The sequence below is a fragment of the Hypanus sabinus genome, chromosome X1 (genome assembly GCF_030144855.1).
Source record: "Hypanus sabinus isolate sHypSab1 chromosome X1, sHypSab1.hap1, whole genome shotgun sequence".
NCBI classification, from domain to species: domain Eukaryota; kingdom Metazoa; phylum Chordata; class Chondrichthyes; order Myliobatiformes; family Dasyatidae; genus Hypanus; species Hypanus sabinus.
Window position 1 is genome coordinate 17,059,739 of NC_082738.1, and position 22,614 is coordinate 17,082,352.

General features: G+C 39.8%; 1 protein-coding gene across 1 annotated transcript in view; it reads right to left on the reverse strand.

The window, feature by feature from the left end:
* kmt2d (lysine (K)-specific methyltransferase 2D) overlaps window positions 1-22,614 on the reverse strand; it is a 248,352-nt gene that overhangs the window by 108,041 nt on the left and 117,697 nt on the right. Inside the window, exons 27-31 of the mRNA XM_059955967.1 lie at window positions 10,910-11,047; window positions 8,730-8,918; window positions 5,104-5,215; window positions 3,268-3,518; window positions 2,851-2,924 (exon numbers count right to left, since the gene is read on the reverse strand). Of these exons, the coding sequence (XP_059811950.1) occupies window positions 2,851-2,924; window positions 3,268-3,518; window positions 5,104-5,215; window positions 8,730-8,918; window positions 10,910-11,047 (764 nt within the window). The remainder of the gene's footprint in view (window positions 1-2,850; window positions 2,925-3,267; window positions 3,519-5,103; window positions 5,216-8,729; window positions 8,919-10,909; window positions 11,048-22,614) is intronic.

Consider the following 22,614-nt stretch of genomic DNA (forward strand, 5'->3'; position numbering starts at 1 on the left):
TGATTTGCCCTTGGTAAATCCATGCTGGCTCAGCCCAATCCTATCACTGCTATCTAGATATGCCACTATTTCATCTTTAATAATGGACTCTAGCATCTTCCCCACTACTGATGTTAGGCTGACAGGACGATAGTTCTCTGTTTTCTCCCTCCCTCCTTTCTTAAAAAGTGGGATAACATTAGCCATTCTCCAATCCTCACGAACTGATCCTGAATCTAAGGAACATTGGAAAATGATTACCAATGCATCCGCAATTTCCAGGGCCACCTCCTTTAGTACCCTAGGATGAAGACCATCTGGACCTGGGGATTTGTCAGCCTTCAGTCCCATCAGTCTACTCATCACCGTTTCCTTCCTAATGTCAATCTGTTTCATTTCCTGTTACCCTATGTCCTTGGCCCATCCATACATCTGGGAGATTGCTTATGTCTTCCCTAGTGAAGACAGATCTAAAGTACTTATTAAATTCTTCTGCCATTTCTCTGTTTCCCATAACAATTTCACCCAATTCATTCTTCAAGGGCCCAACATTGTTCTTAACTATGTTCTTTCTCTTCACATACCTAAAAAAGCTTTTGCTATCCTCCTTTATATTCCTAGCTAGCTTGCATTCGTACCTCATTTTTTCTCCCCCGTATTGCCTTTTTAGTTAAGTTCTGTTGTTCCTTAAAATTTTCCCGATCATCTGTCCTCCCACTCACCTTAGCTCTGTCATATTTCCTTTTTTTTTAATGCTATGCAATCTCTGACTTCCTTTGTCACTGTGGCCCCTTTCCTCCCTTTGAATCCTTCCTTCTCCGGGGGATGAACTGATTTTGCACCTTGTGCATTATTCCCAAGAATACCTGCCATTGCTGTTCCACTGTCTTTTCTGCTAGGATATCCATCCATTTAACTTTGGCCAGCTCCTCCCACATGGCTCCATAGTCTCCTTTGTTCAACTGCAACACTGACACCTCCGATCTGCCCTTATCCTTCTCAAATTGCAGATAAAAACTTATCATATTATGGTTACTACATCCTAATGGCTCCTTTACTTCAAGATAGCTTATCAAATCCTGTTCATTACCCAACACTAAATCCAGAATAGCCTTGTCCCTGGTCGGCTCTCGTACAAGCTGTTCCAAGAATGTATCCCATAGGCACTCTACAAACTCCCTATCCTGGGGTCCAGCACCAACCTGATTCTCCCAGTTCACCTGCAAATCCTGGGCCCTGGATAGGATAGACCCCGAGGTTACTATGGGAATCTAGAATAGAATGCTGGGGTGCTTTTGCATCCTCCCTGGCCACCGGAGTAGTACCAGAATATTAGAGGGTGGCAAAAGTTGCTCTGCTGTTCAAGAAAGGTAACAGGGATAATCCTGTGCAATTATAACCAGTGAGTCTTCCATCAGTGATGAGCAAACTAATGGAGACGATTCTTAAGAGACAATATGCATGAGCATTTGGAGAAGCGCACTCTATTAGGGACAGTCAGCATGGCTTTGTGAAAGGGCAGGTCTTGCTTCAACAATCAATTTTTTTTTGAGGTGGTAACAAAACAAAGAGTGGTGGACGTGGATTCAAAATTGGTTAGCCCACAGAAAGTAGACAGTGGTAGTAGATGGAGTGTAATTTACTTGGAGGATGGTGACTTGTGTTTCACAAGGATCTGTTCTGGGATTCCTACTCTTCATGAATTTGTTGAATGACTTGGATGAGAAAGTAGAAGGGTGGGTTAGTAAGTGTACAGATTACATGAAGGTAGGTGGTGTTGTGGATAGTGCAGAAGGTTGTTGTAGGTTACAATGGCGTATAGACAGGATGCAGTGCTGGGCAGAGAAGTGACAGATGGAATTCAATCCGGAAAATTGTGAAATGATGCATATTGGAAGATTGAACCTGAAGGTAGGGTACAGGGTTAATGGCAGGATTCTTAGCAGAGTGTATGAACAGAGAGATCTTGGGGTCCATGTCCACAGATCCCTCAAAGCTCCCTTGCAAGTTGATAGGGTGGTTAAGAAGGCTCATGGTGCGTTGGGCTTCATTAGTTGGAGGACTGAGTTTAAAAGCCATGAGGTACTGTTGCAACATTACAAAACTCTGATTAGACCACATTTGGAGTATTATATTCAGTTCTAGTCACCTCATTATAGGAAGAATATGGAAGCTTTAGAGTGTACAGAGGAGATTTACCAGGATGTTGCCTGGATTAGAAAACAGGTCTTATGAAGATAGATTGAGCAAGGAGATTTTTCTCTTTGGAGCAAAGGAGGATGACAGGCAACTTGAAAGACGTGTATAAGATTATGAGAGGCATAGAGTGAGAGGTCAGCCAGTACCTATTCCCCAGGTTGGCAACGGCCAATACGAGAGGACATCCATTTAAGGTATGTGGAGGAAAGTGTAGGAGAAATGTCAGAGGATTTTTTTTTAATATAAATACATAGAGTGGTAGGTCCCCAAAATGCACTGCCAGGAGTGGTGATAGAGGCTGGTACAACAGAGACATTTAAGAGACTCAGATAAGCAAATGAATATAAGCAAAGTAAGGTTATCGGATGTGTATGAGGGAAGGATTAGATTAATAGTGGAGGAGGTTTATACACAGTAGGTAGGCACAACATTAGGACAGAAAGACCCATACTGTGGTGTACTATTCCATGTTCTCAAATTCATTTCAGAAAATGAACACAAAACCCCACTCTAGCTCCTAAAGCAAAACCACCTGATGGAAATAAACTTCCTATGGTTGCCTTGTTCATTTGCCATGCAGAGTGATATACTCAAGTTTCTATCAGTTTGTACCAACAATTTTTACCATGATGAGATCTCAAGATTATGTGTCAAGAGGTGATGAGCACTTACCAGAAATGGTGCTTTATCAGCTGCTGGGACCTTCCTCCAAATCTTAGTGATCTGTTTACAACGACTTGCCCAGTCTGAAGAAATCATGAAAACAAAAATCAAGGAACTTCTACTTGCTTGAGATTACCAGCAATTATAATTTAAATATTTTTATGTGTTTTACAAATAAAACTGGTGTGAAAACCTTAACCTTACAAAGAAAATTAAAAATATACAAACACAGGAAGTCTAAAATAAAATAAACAGAGTACGCTGGAAACAATTAGGGGTCAAGTGGCCTCTGTGGAAACAGAAACATGCATAACATTTGTGGTTGTTGACCTTTGGTCAGAATATACAACAAAGGGTTTTTTCCCCACCTAAAATATTAAGTTTTTTGTTCAATTAATCTTAAACTGTAAACAGGAGATAGCATACCTGGGTAATCCTGTCTCAAGTTAGGGAAGTTGATATTTGCGTAGAGAACAGGTGATATGGTTGATAATTCTCCCAAAGCTTCATCTTTTTCCCATCTCAATATACTTCGCTGGTTATAGGAAAGTCCATCCCCTTCTCCCTCTGTAGGAGTGGTGGGGGTAGTTGGGGTGGTTGGAGTAGCTGGTGTAGCTGGAGTTGTCCATGGGCTCTGTTGCTCTCCACTATCTGGGCTGAAAGGGATACTCCTTTCCCTGTACATTAATGAAAAACATTATTATGTACAAAATACCTATAATGTGCCTTTCCAAAATAAACCTATTCTGCAAAAAAAAAGGTTTGAGAATGACAGGTGTTAGGAGGCTGAAGAACACATTTGTTTCCTGGATTTAGTAGCTGCCACTGATGTACAGTGGCATCAGTGTAGCTTTGCACCAGTATCTGATAAAATAACTGCAACAAGGGATATGATACATCTTTAAGGTGGTAAAGAAGATTTTAGCAGTTATATGTTCAATCATAATTCTCAACTTATCACTCATATTGAGTTCCTGATAATGTTATGTTCTCAACAGATAATAGAATTAATGATTGACCACTATCTTTTTAGAGGAAGCTTGAGATGCACAGGCCGTTTGGGGTAATGTAGCTCCAAAGTAACATTGGTTAAGAATGCCAAGTATCAAACTTATAACCTAATGATGGATTCTAAGCTAGGGAGTTTGCATCATGTTTGAAATCTGATGCTTAGATATTTGGTACTTTCCCCACTCATCTTCCATCAACATTTCAAGTGCAACTAGGGTTTTGTCGGTTACTGATACAGTAGAGGTTCCTAAGGTTGTCATAGCCGGGGGTGATAATGGGGATAAGCAGCCACTGCCTATAAAGTGCTCCAAATGGTGTGTGACTCTAACAGCCTCTCACAACTGAGTCCAACTCTTGACCTTCACACACAGCTTAGCTACTAGGCATGGTGGAACTGTTTCTACTGACAAGAGAAGGGGCAAAGGTGGACCATTGGTGTCTCAAAACCAGTTGCATTGGACAGGTGGGGCTCATCAGCCTTGGGTGGCAGCCCACCTGGGAGGAGGAAAACTCTGATTTTAAACCTCTACTGCTTTGCAGCCATACCCACCCATGGGAAAGGCTTCGGGAGTAAACCCCGAGGAAGAAATCTGGAGCCGGGTTCCTAAGGCAGTTTGATGTTGTTTATAACTTTACTCTGGTGACCTCTGTGACGACACTGGTGCCAAGCTGTATTGGTGCTTGCCCTTCCCTTGGACTACATCAGTGACGTGGAGAGGGGGAGCCCACTGCACAGGCAGCAGCCTGTACTTCAAATCTTCCCGCCCAGGCTCGTGCCCTGGAGAGTCCACCAGAGACGCAAACCCATGATCCCCTGGAATCGACGGCTGCTTACTGATACAGCAGGAAATGATCACCACCTTAGGCTAAAAGGCTAACCTTTTAGTTGATTTCTAGCAGTACTCCTGCACTTTCTTCATGACAATTGTGTCTGGGCTGTATGAACTTACACTTTTCTTCATTGGACTGGATACTTTACAACTGGGCAAACAGAAACTTGACTTTTCTATTTAGTTGACAATTCCAGCACAATGGAAATAAACTTTGATACCATCACGAAGGAGGTGTGTTTCACATTTAACATAACACAATATTCAAATTGCAAGCTTTGCTTTTACTGATGCTCTTCCTGCAGCACATATTGGCACCAAGACTGGAGAAGGAAAATTGAGTTTTCTAACAGCTTCAAATCTGTAAATCATTACCAGCATTATTTCTAATTAAACCAAAAAATAAAAATAAAAAGATTACCTGCTTTCAAGAAATGGTGACTGACAGACATTAGGAAAAGACTCCCCTGCTGAAGATGAGGTCTGTGCCAGAGAACCACCAAGAGAAAGTTGCCCAACAGCCACTGCCCCTCCTGTGGAATACAAAAGGAAAATAGAAACCCTACTCAGTTCCAAGATGCACAAGAAACACACAGAAAATAGGTGGTTATCTTGATTAGAATACGGTTTGCATTACCCAGTCCTTTAGTTAATAAAAACAAAGGTGAAGTCAATCATAGCAATAACTTTTGTTTGACATGACCACCTATGATCATCTCCTTCAATTAACATTTCACACATTTAAATTCTATCAGTCAGTTCGGGCTGGCCAAAATATCTCCTCCACAATCTCCATCAGTGCAGATGCACCACAGGTGGAAAGGGTCAGTAACTTTAATTTCTGGGTGTCACTATCTCAGAGGACCTGTCCTGGACCCATCATATAAATACAATTGCAAAGAAAGCACAATAGCACTTCTACTTCCTTAGAAGGCTGCAGAAATTTAGCATGACACACAAAACAAATGACAAACTTCTTTATTTGTGTAGTGGAATCAGTATTGGCTGGCTGCATTACGGCCTGGTACATGAACCCCAATGCCTTTGAGCAGAAAATCCTACAAATAGTAGTGGATTCAGTCCAGTACAGAATGGGTAAAACCCTCCCAACCATTGAGTGCATCTACATGAAACACTGTTGCAGGAAAGCAGCATCCATCATCAGAGAACCCCATCACCCAGGCCATGCTGTTTTCTCGCTGCTACCATCAGGCAGAAGGTACAGTGCCTCAGGATTCACACCACCAAGTTCAAGTTATCACCTCTCAACCGCCAGGCTCTTGAACAAAAGAAGATAACTACACTCTTCTATTGAGATGTTCCCACAACAAATGATCTCACTTTAAGGACTCTATCTTGTTATTTCATGCTCGTTATTTGCTGCTATTTATTTATAGCTGTAGTTCAACAGTTTGTTGTTCATTGATCCTGTTTACAGTTACTATTCTATAGATTTGCGAAGTATGGCCGCAGGACAAAGAATCTCAGGTTTGTACATGGTGACACGTATATATCCTGGTTAAAAAATTTACTTTGAACTTTAGGTTTCTGTACTACAAGGAATTCTTTCCTATTCATATTCAATTATTTATTAATTTGAAACAGTTTAATCAAATCATCCCATCAACACTTTGTCTCTGAAGTATGCTACCTATGCTTGCCTGGGCTCTTAATAACTCAGAGCCTGTCATGTGATTTTCTCTAAGGCTGGCACATCCTTAAGATTGAACCTCCAATGCATTAAACTTTATTTTGCAAGATCTTCTAATGACTCTGAGTGGAAAATCCTACAAAAGGTAGTGGATTTAGCCATACATCATGGGTACTATCTATATGAAATGTCGCCATGGAAAAGCAGCATCCATCATCAAAGATCTTCACCACCCAGGCCATGCTCTTTTCTCGCTGCTTCCATCAGGTCGAAGGTACAGGAGTCTCAGGACTCGCACCACCAGGTTCAACAGTTACTACCCTTCAACTATCAGGCTCTTGAATAAAAGAGGATAACTACACTCATTCTATTTCAGGTGTTCTCACAACCAATGGTGTCATTTTAATAACCCTTTATCTTGTTATTTCATGCTATTTCATACTCATTATTTATTGCAATTTATTTGTATTTGTTTACACTGTTTGTTGTTTATTGATCCTGTTTACAGTTCACTGTTCACTGACTTGTTGAGTATGCCCACAGGAAAAAGAATCTCAGGGCTGGATGTACTCTGATAATAAATTTTACCTTTAACTTTGGTATCTCTGGCAAGCCCAACATTTAACATCCAACCCTTAAATTGAGTGGTCAGCTTGAGTGGTTGTTTCAAAGGGCAGTTAAGCTTCAAACCATCACTTTGGGTTCGGAGTCACACAAAGGCCAGAGGAACTAATGATGGCAGAAAATCTACTCCAACGCAGTAATTTCAGGATCATTAATATTATTCACCTTCTATTCCACAGCATAATTCAAAAAGCCTCTCTGAACATTGCAGGGCTTGAACTTGCTAATGGACCAATCCAGGATTCTGGACTTACAACTTATATTGTACTGTATCCTTTTTAGTTTATATAGGCATCCATTAGTCTCGAAAGACTATGGATTTGAGCCTTGGAACGTTTCCAGGGCGTAGGCATGGGCAGGGTTGTATGGGAGACCGGCAGTTGCCCATGCTGTAAGCCTTTTAGTAACTACACTAATATCTTATGATTAAAGCCAATACCTGAAGTCTCTTTGATCTTGTGTAAAGTAATCCCTGAATGTTTAATGCTAATTTATCTCTTCCGTTTTTTTTTCTTAATTTAAATTATCAGATAACTCAAATGTCATGTGTAACCATCAGGAAGGGCAATATCCAGAGTAGTGTGTGTGGCACAGGGAGAACCAGACATAAAAAACATTAAGTACTAAAGAAGCATTTAGGTCATGTCGATTTTCTAGAAAAACCTACTAGGGAAATACTTATATCAGTTCTTGCTGGGTAAGATGTCAGCAAAAAAAAATAGAGCTGGTGCTTTTAAGTATTTAGGTCGCAAATAGCCATAAGAGAGAATCTAAAGAGAACTAAAATGTTATACAGTGAGGAAGGTGCTGGTGCTCCAACAAGGGCAGCTGGGTGTAGAAATAAAATTGTCACGAGTACTTAAGATGTCTTGAATCTGTCATGCCTCAAGAGTAAAACCCAAGTCCTAGAATAACAAATAATCAGGGACGGAAAGGGCAGAGTGACCTAATGGCATTGCTTCTCACTTACTACAGAAAATATTTTCAAAGGATGCTAGCAAGAGACTCAGGTAGAAAGGAGTACCTTTAATGGTGCCCCCATCTAATGGAAATTATGTATTTTTGACAATATATCTGATCTTAAAAATTAAATAAAAACCTCCTGATTTATCCTAGCAAATGCAGCCTATATTATTCAAGCCAAACACAAACTCTTTGGTACATAGAACTTCTCAAATGTTCAAGATTTCTTTCACCATCGCCAACAATTCTCTTGCTGCCCTCTTTTGCATCTTGGCAAATTATGAAACATTCAAACAGAGTGAATAGCAAGTGCTTGGAGAAATAGTACACAATCAGATACAGAACAGGCAAACAGGCAGTTAAATAGACAAAGAAGCACAACAGGAAAACTTGGCAACCTAATCAAGCTTTCCCAAGTTTCTCTTTGCATTAACCAACCAAAGTTCTTCCAAAACTAGGGTATTCTACCCAAATATAGCCACATTTAGCACTAGCACACCAGCTACATATTTAATCACGAATACAATCTGATGTGAGACAGACTACAAGAACCCTGGGCAGGACAGTTAAACTCATGCTTGCAGAACATCACAAGGGAAAGGATGAGCTAATAAGAGTATGAGCTTTCCATGGCTGAAGTGAATTGTAGATGAATTGGAATGAAATAAATAATATGCACAAGAATTTAAAAAAAAAGTGAAGCTCAAACCAATAGGTTCAAGCACAGCCAAGTAATCTATTGAATGGTCTAATACAGCTGATATGTAATAGCTAAAAAAAACTCTATGAAAAATATGTATTCCCTTTACCAGGAAGTAGAGATTGCTGGCTTAATGAAGGTCTGATGAGTTCTCCTAACCCATGGGAAGTGAGAAGATGGCTTTCAGATACTGTTTTGACACTACTCAGTGTTGATTCTGGAAGTGGATGATTTCCCTGTGATCCCAGAACATCAGTGAAGAGCTGCTGTACATCTTTACTCTCCATTTGTGCCAGTTCTGAATGAAGAAAGAATTTATTCTGGAGATGTAACAGTGAAGCTATTATATCAATTAAATTATTAAACAAATTCTAAACATCAACATGCTAGAAGCTTAAACCAGATTTAAAAAGTAAAAACAAATGCATTCCTTTATAGCCAGCTCCTTGTGGGTCCAATGCCTCCTTTCTGGATCAACTAGTTTTCAAGTGGGCATTCACAATCTGCTTTTGGATGATTAGCAAAGGCAAAACAATGCTACACTTCCTTCTGTCAACAGCTTGGAAGTTATATCTTAGAATATAGCACCAAAAGTCAGTACCTTTTTGAAATATGACATGGAGAGAGGGAGGTAGATGTGCTCTGAAATTGACCAGAAATGCTCAAGAGTTCCATTGACAACTTAATTGCCAAGAACAATATTGGTTTATATCAAATAAAAACATACCCAGGCACTTCACATAACTGCTACGTGTATACCAAATACCACAAGAAAGTGTGTTGGTAAAGATGTGGTTTAAAGCAAGGACTTAAAAGGAAGAAAACATAAAGACATATATTTTCAGATTGGGGGTTAGGTAATAGAATTAATTTTCAGAACAACTAAAAGCAGAGTCAAAAGGAAATGTTATTTTGGGATGTGAGAGTAGCAGAGGGTTGTGTAAAATGGAACAAGATATCAATACCCTAAACATCCAATCACAGCTGGACTGAAGCAGAGATTTTGTCAAGTGAAGTGATGGAGATGGAAGTCATCCCCCTTTGTGGAGGGCAACAAAGGAAAGTTGTTTGGCTGAGGACCAAAGTGTACAGTGAAGCCAAATACAGTCTGGTCAAGATGCAGACCAAGGTTGGGGAAGGAGCAGAACTTGTAAAAAAAAAAGGTATAGTTGCATGTATCTTCAGCCAAAAGCATCAACCGTGGTTCACCTTACTCACAGCTAAAAGAAAGTAGGAAATGAAATGATAATGCATTAGAGACATTAGCAATTCCAGTAGGGCCATTTTCATGCTATTCCAGAGCCAGAATATTGATGGAAAAGATTCAAATGTGAGAAAGATGATTAGATTGGGGGAACAAAACCACCAAAGACTAAAGAATGGGAGATAACATATGGAACAGTAGTTTTCAAGGGCAAAGGAGTTAAGAGTAAGATTTTAGAAAGGCAGACACTGGCCTTTTTGAAGAGAAGCAAGACCAACATCTGGGGAAACAAAGCCATTTAGATCAGCTAGTGTACAATTCTGGAACAGGAGTTGAATAATGAGCATTTAGTGAAAATGCAATTCCAAGGAGGAGGATGTGGACTTCATAGACAATGGTTTGGAGAAGGAAAAATTGGGAGGCACAATAGATCATAAAGTAGGGCACAGGTTCAGGAATAGGTATGAAAGGGGAGGAGGAAACGTAATGAAGGCAAAAGTCTATCTATCTATTCAGCTCCTGACACATATTAAGGCCAAGGAAAAAGGGGAATGAGGTTTTTGAAAATCTTTCATGATCAAGAAAATCAGCCAAGAGTTAAACTTTCTCTTCAGAATCACCTGAAAGCAATGAATAATTTAAGTTGAGATGTGCACAGCGATGTTTCATCTGATGTTGTCTAAGTAATTTTGCTGATAAATGAATAAAATAGTCTGTACTAAAAATGTTCAGGTATGTCAGGTTGTGATATTGGAAACAAAGTTGGGCCGAAACTACAGAAAACAAGATGAGTAAAGTGAATGTTTTATTAGGGAGAAAGGGAGAGATGAGAGTTCAGGAAACTACCAAGCACATCAGTAAGTTTGAAAGTCCAACTCCAGGTTACTTGCTGTCACTTTTAATCTTTCATCCTGCATATCAGTATTCTGAAGGTCAGATGGGCAAAAATAAAAACATACACTAAACACTGAACTGTAACTTTATACATCTTAATCTTATAAAATGGAGCTTCAACAAATCCCAAAAGCAATTCCACCCCTACCCCAACCTCAGAGTGCTTTTTTAAAAAATGCATTAATACCTACCCTCTGTTACGATCTTGTCAAGATCTGAGCTGAGGGCACCCTCCACTGGAACATCATTAAAAGCTTGATTTCGCTTTGAGTTCTCATCAGGATGACTGGATGAAAGCTCATCCGTTATGGATGAGACGTCAATCCCAGCTTAAAGAAAGGAGTACCATGATAAGTTACTGAACCAATTCTTTAGCAGATATATAGACAATAATATTTAAAAGTGAAACGGGGAAAAAAAAGTAGGTTGGCTCCTCAAATATAAGGTCTGATATGAATAGCTTTCTTTACTTCCAAAGGAAATGACAAAAAGTTTTTTAAATTATGATAAATTTGTGGAGAATTAGTCAAATAACAAATACAAACCCAAAATATGATGTGACTGTTAACATTCACAACAGCGTAATGTCAGCGGCCTTAAGCCTGTTTATTAAATTCATTAAGTCCTATTTTCACTCGGAATACAAGGTGGAGCACAACACACTGAGACACTTTATTTATGGCTGTGGAAACAGACTATATGCACAACATACTACAAATAGTGCTTCTTATTATGTACACCACTGAAATTTAATAGCTTTATTACTTGGGAATGTCATCTTCAGCTCACAAACGAAGGTCACAGAACTCACTAATGATTGGCATTTGTAATGTAGAAGGTTTTTCTAAGTGGACAAAAACTCCATCAGTGGTTCAGTTGGTAAAGTCACTGTCTAACAAACCAGAGACCTCATGCATTATTGCTGACTTAACAGTTGGACTGTAATAATTGTCCTCTGAGACCATTGTCAAAAAGTAATTTTTCAAAAATCCTAAAAAGACTCCGAAGAAAAAGCCAAGAATTTACTTTGAGGTAACTTTAAGTGAGATTTCAGTATTAGAAATGAAAACATGCACACAATTTAGATTTCAAAAACAAATCTACATTTCCTAAATAGTTATAAAGCTACAGGCCAACAGGTTCCTAAAGAATCAACAAAATGTATGAAATATTCATAAGACTACACTAATACCATGTTCAGCTCCTCAATGATAACCTGTCCAGGCAAACCAACTGCAAGTCATCATAAGTGGGTAGTATTTCACAAGATAATTGCAATAAACACAAGCAAAGGGCTGACTGGAATTAAATCCCGAGAAACGCAACACATTTGGGGAGGGCAAAAAAATCTAGCACAGAATAAATGGTAAATTACAGGAGCACAAAGGAAAACAAAGGAGCTTGGAGCAAATGCTCCAAAGATTCCTAAAGGCAGCAGGATAGCTAAAGGTGATGGTGCTAATGATGATGATTAAGAAAACACACTTTTACTTTACAGGCTGATACAGAATACAAAGACAGGAGGTCGTGCTTGAATTGCACAAAATATTAGTCTGGCTGCAGCTTGTGTAATGGGGACAATGCTTGTGGTAATAAGGAAGATGTGGTAGTGCTGGCATTGGTTCAGGAGGAGAAAGACAAGAATTTTGCCAGGGCTGGAAAAGTTCAGGTGTAAGAAGAGATTAGACAGACTGCGGCTGCTTGCCTTAGAACAGCTGAGATTGGGGACAGATTGAGGTGGGGGGGGGGGTGTACAAAATCAATAACTTGGGGATACAGATTACAGATAATTGGTGAAAAAATTACAGCAGACAGTGGAGGAGGTCTAAAACACACTCACTGAAAAGGTGATGCCAGCATAAGTATTAAACTCCATTTGAAAAGTACTTTGTGTTATAGTCTATAAAGGTTACAGCTCAAGAGGTGAAGGGCTGAATTGCTTTTCTATTTTTTGATACTTTGGATACTTTGGAATTTGAGTGAAGCAAGAGATGCATACAGATCAAGAAGACAGCATTTCTCCAAGGCTATGAGCGGTGTTCCTGGCAAATACAAGCACCACTACAGGTGCACCTCAACATGTTGAATTACACCAACATTCTGAATTTAATTCAAATGTCTACAGATGTAAACACTGTCATTTGCCAATGGAACTCAGTTCCAGCTTGTGGCATTATTCTGAAATTGTGCTTTTCATGTTCAAATTTAAATACCGGATTAGCTACCAATATTTGAAACATGAACAAAACTGAAATATCACCATTACAACTGAACTACCCTTGGTTACCATGCAAAAAAAGTAGGCCCAAAGCCAATTGCCAAACAAGGAAAAGTGTATAAAGAAAGTTTTACATTGGATACATGTTAAGAACCCAGGTAACAAAAACCAAGGAAAACAAATAACCACCTTAAAACTTTGGAATAGTTCCCATATTTAAACCTTCTGATTTCAGTTCAAACCTCAGGCCAGTCTCTTGGTCGGAGGTAGCTGAATTCATGTTTCACAGAATACATCACTGAGTTTATGAGCCATTTCCAATTGAAATGACCAGACCTCAGAGGCATGGGATTCCCCTGAAAATCCTAGCTTGCCTGATAATCAAACTATTACCTCCTTTGTATTTACAAATTGTTACTTGTTAAAAATTTGCCTTTGCTAAAAAAAAAAAGCTCCTATTAAAATTAATGATGGGACAATAAGCTCAATTCCTTATGCAGATACTACCTTCTTAATACTTCAGCTTGGTTACTGACAAATTCTCATTTCCCAAATGGTTACTCCAATTCGATAGACAGGTATCCCAATTGAGCATAGATCTTCATACAGGCAATCTTCTTGCCTTCACGTGATAGCTTAAGTATTCACCCTTCAAGTCAGTATTCAGTAAATGGACCTTTGGCAGCAATTATACCCTTGAGCCTGTGGGGATAGGTCCCTATCAGCTTTGCACATCTGGACACTGCAATTTTTCCCCATTCTTCTTTACAAAACTGCTCAAGCTCTGCCAGATTGCATGGGGATCGTTAGCAAACAGCCCTTTTCAAGTCCGGCCACAAATTCTCAGTTGGATTGAGTTCTGGACTTGGACTTGGCTCTTCAGGACAGTAACTGTGTTGCTTTTTAAGTCATTCCTGTGTAGCTTTGGTTTTATGCTTAGTGTCATTGTCTCACTGGAAAACAAATCTTCTCCAAGTCACAGTTCTCTTGCAGATTGCATCAGGATTTCCCTGTATTTTGCTGCATTCATTTTACCCTCGACCATCACAAGCCTTCCAGGACCTGCTGCAGTGAAACATCCCCACAGCATGATGCAGCCACCACCATGCTTCATGGTAGGGATGGTGTGTTTTTGATGATGCGTGGTGCTTGGCCAAAAAAGCTCAATTTTGGTTTCATCAGACCATAGAACCTTCTTCCAGCTGACTTCACAGTCTCCCACATGCCTCTGGCAAACTCAAGCTGAGATTTCATGTGAGGTTTTTTCAACAGTGGTTTTTTCTTTGCCCCTCTCCCTTAAAGCTGCGACTGGTGAAGCACCCGGGCAACAGTTGTCATTTGTGCAGTCTCTCCCATCTGAAACTTGTAACTCCTCCAGAGTTGTCATAGATCTCTTGGTGGCCTCCCTCACTAGTTCCCCTTCTTGCATAGTCACTCAGTTTTTGAGGACAGCTTGCCCTGGGCAGATTACAGCTGTGCCATATTCTTTCCATTTTTTGATGATTGACTTAACTGTACTCTAAGGGATATTCAGTGACTTGCAAATTTTCTTATATCCATCTTGTGCTTGTGCTTTTCAATAAGCTTTTTGTGGAATTGCTTTGTGTTTTTTTTGTCTCCATGGTGTCGTTTTTGCCAGGATACTGACTTGCCAGCAGTTGGACCTTCCAGATGCAGGTGTATTTTTACTACAATCAGTTGAGACAACTTGACTGCCCACAGGTCTCCATTTAACCAATTATGTGATTTCTGAAAACAATTGGCTGCACCAGTGATGATTTATTGTGTCATATTAAGGAGGGGGTAAATACTTACGCGATCAATTATTTTGTGTTTTATATTTGTAATTAATTTAGATCACTTTGTATTCTGTTTTCACTTTCACACGAAAGAGTCTTTTTCTGTTGACCAGTGTCAAAAAAGCCAAATTAAATCCACTGAGATTCAATGTTGTAAAACAATAAAACACGAACACTACCGGGGGGGGGGGGGAGAGGAGGGAACATGTGAGTACTTTTTATAGGAACTACACAGGATTTATGTATTGTGCCACTGTCTTTAGAAACCATGCATAGGACAGCACACATTCCATCAAAGGCATTAAGTCACAATTCGTAATTTCAGATTTACACCTACAACTTTGTCATCTTTTCATTGTTCAACACTGCAGGACAAGTAGCAAAATAAAATAGAATTTAACAATATCAATTAAAAGTAGTCAACTCAACTGCTTGCACATAGATTAGTAAGGATATAACAGTTTCAACTTCCCAAATCCATCAATAATCGTTGATTCTGTGCACAAAAAATACTGATCACAATTATAATCTCTCTTTATATCAAAAAATGTCCTGACTCTTCTTTTGTTGCATGTACTTAACACTTCTGTGAAGCAATCAAAGGATGCTGACAACTTTACCTTCATGCATTCTCAGTGGTTCTTACCTAAGCAGGTCAATATTAGAATTTATCACAGCCAAGTCAGATACTGAACTCAGCCAAATTCTCAGATGCACACTTTCCATCGGTATCCAGGATTATTGATGGAGATCAGTGGAGAAAAGAATGGGACACAACAGCAACCCAGATGAAATAAGTCAGCACTAAGGTATCCTCTGGTCTTTAATGCTAAGGAGTCACCACACTTTGTACGATTGACTTGCAGACCAGGAACCATCATAAAAATTTTATATACGAGACTGGGAAAGCTTTGAACAAACTACAGAATCAGCTTATAAACACTATGGTGCAAACAAAATTTGTTTTTCTGTAAAGCTAGATATTTAATCTCATAAATGAATTTTGCACCAATAATCAGTGACATGTACATGCTCATTCTACCAATAATTGCCAAGATACTCCCATGCCTCAACAGTTTTTATATTCAACTCACTACACTTTTACAATACAAATATTTTGATTACATATGTATAAACTATGACGCAGAACAATTTACAATCACAACTGTTAACTTCTAAGATATTTTGTGAATGAAAACTGATTTTGACATGCATTTTATAGACAAACTTTTAAGATTTAAGGCAGGAAAGCAAAGAAAAAAATTATGTTCACATATGCTAAAAAAAACTTTTTTTAGCACTTGACCAGTAACTCGCTGAAAAGACTGCTGATGTCACGTGAATATCCTCTATGAAAATGCAAGCAGACATACAAGCATCCAGGTACAAACTACTGATGTTAACACGTGAACACTCAAATAGTGGCGAGAGGGTCTGACTGCTTACCAAAGGGAGAGAGGGAGCTCTCTGCGTGGAAAGGACTGAGATCGAAACCTAAAAACCCAAAAGTACAATAAAACAAAAGGATAAAAATGAACAGTAGCAAGAAAAGCCATTTACTCTTTACAACCAAAAGAGTCCACAACCATCCTTATACAATGACACAGCCCACTGTGTACAGCCTAAACCACATAAGTTTCATGACAAACATCAAAGTACCATGGAGTGTTCCATAATCTCTACCACTATCAGCATGTTAGCCAGAAAACTTACATTCTAGGAATGACCTTCCGGTCAATGTGGTAAACCAATTAAATTGCAAAGTCTAATAAGCTCATAAATGAAACAATAAACGGACATGTCAATTGTATGTTCCTGTCAGGATTAAAGGCAAAGTGAATAAGAATAAGGAACCTTGGTTCTCTAGGGATACTGGAATTCTGATAAAGAAGAAGAGAGAGATGTATGACATGTATAGGAAACAGGGAGCAAATAAGGTAGTTGAGGAGTATAAAAAGTGCAAAAAAAAAACTTAAGAAAGAAATCAGGAGGGCTAAAAGACATGAGGTACCTTTGGCAGTCAAGGTGAAGGATAATCCAAAGAGCTTCTACAGGTATGTTAAGAGCAAAAGGATAGTAAGGGATAAAATTGGTCCTCTTGAAGATCAGAGTGGTCGGCTATGTATGGAACCAAAAGAAATGGGAGAGATATTAAATACGTTTTTTTTGCGTCTGTATTTACTAAGGAAACTGGCATGGAGTCAATGGAAATGAGGCAAACAAGTAGTGAGATCATGGAACCTAAACAGATTGAAGAAGGAGGTGCTTGCTATCTTGAGGCAAATCAGAGTAGATAAACCCCCAGGACCTGACAGGGTATTTCCTTGGACCTTGAAGGAGACTAGTGTTGAAATTGCAGGGGGCCCTGGCAGATATATTTAAAATGTCAGTATCTATGGGTGAGGTGCCGGAGGATTGGAGGATAGCTCACGTTGTTCCGTTGTTTAAAAGAGGCTCAAAAAGTAATCCAGGAAATTATAGGCCAGTAAGTTTGACGTCTGTAGTAGGTAAATTATTTGAAGGAGTACTAAGAGGTAGGATCTACAAGTATTTAGATAGACAGGGACTTATCAGGGAGAATCAACACGGCTTTGTGCGTGGTAGGTCATGCTTAACCAATCTATTAGAGTTATTTGAGGAGGTTACGAGGAAAGTGGATGAAGGGAAGGCAGTGGATGTTGTCCACATGGACTTCAGTAAGGCATTTGACAAGGTCCCGCATGGGAGGCTGGTTAGGAAGATTCAGTCACTAGGTATACATGGAGAGGTAGTAAATTGGATTAGACATTGGCTCAATGGGAGAAGTCAGAGAGTGGTAGTGGAGGCCTATGACTAGTGGTGTGCCACAGGGATCAGTGCTGGATCCATTGTTATTTGTCATCTATATCAATGATCTGGATGATAATGTGGCAAATTGGATCAGCAAATTTGCTGATGATGCAAAGATTGGAGGTGTAGTGGACAATGAGGAAGGTTTTCAAAGCTTGCAGAGGGATCTGGACCAGCTGAAAAAATGGACTGAAAAATGGCAGATGGAGTTTAATACAGACAAGTGTGAGGTATTGCACTTTGGAAGGACAAACCAAGGTAGAACATACAAGATAAATGGTAGAACACTGAGGAGTGCAGCAGAACAGAGGGATCTGGGAATACAGATACAAAATTCCCTAAAAGTGGTGTCAGAGGTAGATAGGGTCGTAAAGAGAGCTTTTGGTACACTGGCCTTTATAAATCAAAGTACTGAGTATAAGAGTTGGAATGTTATGGTGAGGTTGTATAAGGCATTGGTGAGGCCGAATTTGGAGTATTCTGTGCAGTTTTGGTCACCGAATTACAGGAAGGATATTAATAAGGTTGAAAGAGTGCAGAGAAGGTTTACAAGGATGTTGCCGGGACTTGAGAAACTGAGTTACTGAGAAAGGTTGAATAGGTTAGGACTTTGTTCCCTGAAGCGTAGAAGAGTGAGTGGAAATTTGATAGAGGTATATAAAATTATGATGGGTATAGATAGAGGGAATGCAAGCAGGCTTTTTCCACTGAGGCTAGGGGAGGAAAAAAAAACCGGAGAACATGGGTTAAGGGTGAAGGGAGAAAAGTTTAAGGGGAACATTGGGGAGGGCTTCTTCACACAGAGAGTGGTGGGAGTGTGGAATGAGCTGCCAGATGAAGTTGTAAATGTGGGTTCACTTTTAACATTTAAGAAAAACTTGGACAGGTACATGGATGAGAGGTGTATAGAGGGATATGGTCCAGGTGCAGATCAGTGGGACTAGGCAGAAATATAGTTCGGCACAGCCAAGAAGGGCCAAAAGGCCTGTTTCTGTGCTGTAATGTTCTATGGTTCTATGAAAAAACAGCATAACTTTACTACTTCAACACCGCCTTCAAACTATTCTCCAGGAATAATACATACAGGACTTCATTATGTCCTGTCTATCCATGGGTACATGCACCATTTCAACAAAGTAGACGGATACTAGAGTATGTGATAAGACATTGTCAATTAAATCAGTTCCTGTAAGCCAGAAATGACTGTGTACCATAGAATGCCAGGAAGGAAAATAAGCCTGAAAAATTAAAAATTGAAAGAAACCAAAACAATTTAAGATGAAGCCCATGTCAATTTTCCATTGCCACTCTGATCTCCTGCATTGTTACAAGACTTGAAGAATAGCACCTCATCTTTCATCTAGGCATGGTGCAGCTTCTTAACTTCAAATTACTGTTTGCATCAGAACTGCTTAGTTCTGTTTTAAATTCATCTGTAACATTCCCAAGTTTTTCTCTATCCATTAGCACCAGTTAACCTGCTAAGCATTGCACGCAGCTTTGAATTTCACAGCTTTTACATTCTTTTATTGTGCTCTCCCTAACTGCCTTCATTTCACTGCTTTATGTTCCTTTGTTTATGTGCACTCTCTGTCAAGTGGACAACTTCATCTGCAATTTTTTGGTACTATAACCCTGGCCCTACCCTATTAAGAGATTTTCCTTTTGTCTTATCCATTTCTAAACTAACCCCCACCCTCTCTGCAACTTCTCATTTTCTTTTTATTCCAGTTCTGACAAATCATCTTTAACCTGAAATATTAACCATTTCTTATTCCAAAAGACTGCCTGTTGTGCTGTTTTCAGTATTTTATTTTTATTACAATTTTTAGGCTGCTTTGGTAAAAATAAATAATCGTGTAATATTAGATTAGAACCTAATTTCCATATTCTCAAATAATACAACTACACTCAGACCCCACTTAATGCTGCATCAATGCTTAATGCTTGAAGGTGAAGTGCTATGTAAATCAACGCTATGCAGGGTCAATATAACATTACGTAAATAGATGTGCGGCTGAATTTAAAAGATAGTATCAAACCCAAGATGTATATTATTTTATGTATATGCATTAATTTGTGGAGTAATGAACATGCAAGTACGCCAAACCTGTAAATCAGTGGAGCAGCAACACATCGGAGTAGCAGCAGAGGAAAGCGGGTGGTGGTTACATCTTAGAGGAGGGACCAGGCTGTGGGTCCTCCTCTAACTTTGGTTTCCTCTTTAAATAGGCGTCAAGATTTAACTGCCTTTTCTTAAGTTTCCTCTCATGAAGCAGTTCTCTGTATCAGGAAACCATGTTGAGAATACCTCTGTCTTATTGCTTCACTCCCAATCAGGTCCATGATTTGTGCGGCTGTGGTAATGCTAGTGCTGAGAAACTTTGTGGTGAGGTTTCTTGCTGATGTTTCCTCTTCTCCATCCACATCCTCAGATTCACCCAGGATACGTTGCTCTGCCTATTCTTGAAGCTCTTCATTATTAAGGTTCACACCATGAGAATGCAGCAACTCCTCAACATTGCCATCATTAACATCCTCTAATCTCACTGCATTGGCCAGTTCAATGATTTTCTGGATGACTGGGCCCACCTTAGCATATCGTTGCATGCTTCTGGCCATAGCTTCTTCCACACTCCATTCATCCAGTTTGAAGTTACTTCATCCCAGGCTGCTCTGATGTTGTCTACAGTTTTCATGACATTGTAGTTTTTCCCAAAATTGCCTAATGGATTGTTTGCCTTGACCTTGTGTTTCCTCGACAAGTTGTTGAATATGTGGCGAAGGCAACAGGCTTTAAAATTCAATATTACTCCATGATCCACTGGTTAGAGTAATGAAGTGGTGGTGCATGTACAGTAAACCACTTCTACAGGAATGCAGATCCGAAGCATGTCAAGATCCTCAGGGTAACCTGGGGCATTATCAAGCACCAATGTTTTAGGTTCAAGGTCATGCTCCTCACAATATTGCTTCGCTGCTGGACAAAAATGTGAAACAAGCCAATTCTGAAAAACATTAATTGTCACTCAGGCGTTCTTGTTTGATTTCCAAATCACTGGTAGACTTGACTTTAAAATGCCTTTCATTGCTCGTGGTGTTTCAGAGTGGTACACAATCATTGGCTTTAACTTAAAGTCACCTTTGGCATTGCCTCCTAGCAAGAGAGTTAACTGGTCCTCTGCAGCCTTGAACCCAGATTCACGTTTCTCTTTTTGGGAGATGAAAGTAAGAAAACACATTCTTTTCCAAAATAGGCCTGATTCATCCACATTGAAGACAAGTTCAGGGGGATAATTATCCTTTTCCATTGTGGCCTTCAGTGGTGTAGGAAAATCCTGGGCTGCCTTGCTGTCTGCACAAGCCTCTTCAGCAGAGGTACATATGCTATGGAGGTTACTGCACTGTTTAAATCTATCAAACCAACCTCTGCTCGCTGTGAATGTTACCGATGCATCTTCTTCTTGAATATGATTGAAGATGCCTTTTCCATTATTATCAACTGGCTTGGGGGCATGTTACATTGTGTTTGGTCACCCACCCATATATTTAGTCTCTTTTCCATTTTTTCAAGCAAAAGTCTCCTTGAATGAGTCACCTTGGTTGATGATAACTTCTGAGGTTGTCATTGCAGAAGCTTTTATCTTGCCTGCAATTTTTATCATTGTTCTGATGTTGATGTGGCCAATTTCAAAGAGGTATCAACATTAACCTGATGCTCATCAGTTTCCAAACGCCATATCACTTACAACTTCACATCCATGCTAATGCTTTTCCCAGATATCATAGACGTACTACCCTCATTGGAAGTCGCAGGTATTTTTCCAGACATTATGAGTGAAAAAAAATGGAATAAAATGGCAATGGAACAAGAACATTTACGTACACGGGGGAGGTAGAGTGTGAACTAATATGTGATTGCCATGAGTGGCTTAGAACATATGTAAAGCACTCTCATTGGCTGATTTAATGTTTACTGATTTGGTGGCCATTCTTGAGAAATTTTGAAGTGTTGGTTAGAATGAATTTTTGTAATGAAAATTTTCAACAAAGAATTGAATAACCTCGTTGTAATAAATCAGAACAAACTTTCTTTTATGTTGTCTGTAAATCCTTAGTCACAAACTCAGTGTAAATAGGATATTAGCTAAAGCAGTAGAATGCTCCTCCTGTAAGAAGTGGGATCTCAGGGTACTTAACAGACTCCATGATGACCACATCTGCAGGAAGTGAACTTAACTGACAAGGTTAAGGAACTGGAGCTGGACGTACTCAGGGCCATCTGGGAGGATGAAAACCTCAAAGACGAAACTTTGACTGAGGTGGTCACACACACAGTGCAGGCTTCAGATAGTAGATGGGTGACCATCAGCAGAAGGAAGAGGAGTAAGCAATGAGCGCAAGGTTCCCGTGACCATTCTCCTCAGCATACCCCTTTGGATACTGCAGGGAGGATAATCTGTCAGGGCACAGTATCAGTAGCCAAACCAGTGGCACTGTGGTCAGCTCAGGGGCTCAACGGGGAAGGGTAAAGTCAGGCAGAGCGATAGTGATAGGAAACTTGTTAGGGGGATGGATAGGAGATTTTGTGGATTCAAAGATGATGCCAAAATGGTGTGTTACTTCCCAGGTTCTAGGGTTCACGATGTCAGAGCAACTGCAGAATGTTCGCAAGGGGGGTGTGGTGTGAGAAGTGAGCTGCCAAAGGTTGTGGTGCACAGTGGCATCAATGACACAGGGGGAAGAGGTCATGCACAGTGATTATAGGGAGTTAAGAAAAGAGGCTGAAGAGCAGGACCTCCAAGGCAGTAATCTCCAGTGCCACATGGTAGTCAGGGCAGGAATAGGATGATAGCACAGATGAATGAGTGGTTGAGGAACTGATGTGGGGGCAGGGTCTCAGGTGCTTGGATCATTGGAATATCTTCTGGGGCAGGGGTGACCTATACAAGAGGGAAGAGCTACACTTAATTTGGAGGGGAACCAATATCCTGGCCAGGAAGTTCGCTAGTCCTACTCGAGAAGGTTTAAACTAGTTTGGCAGGGGCAT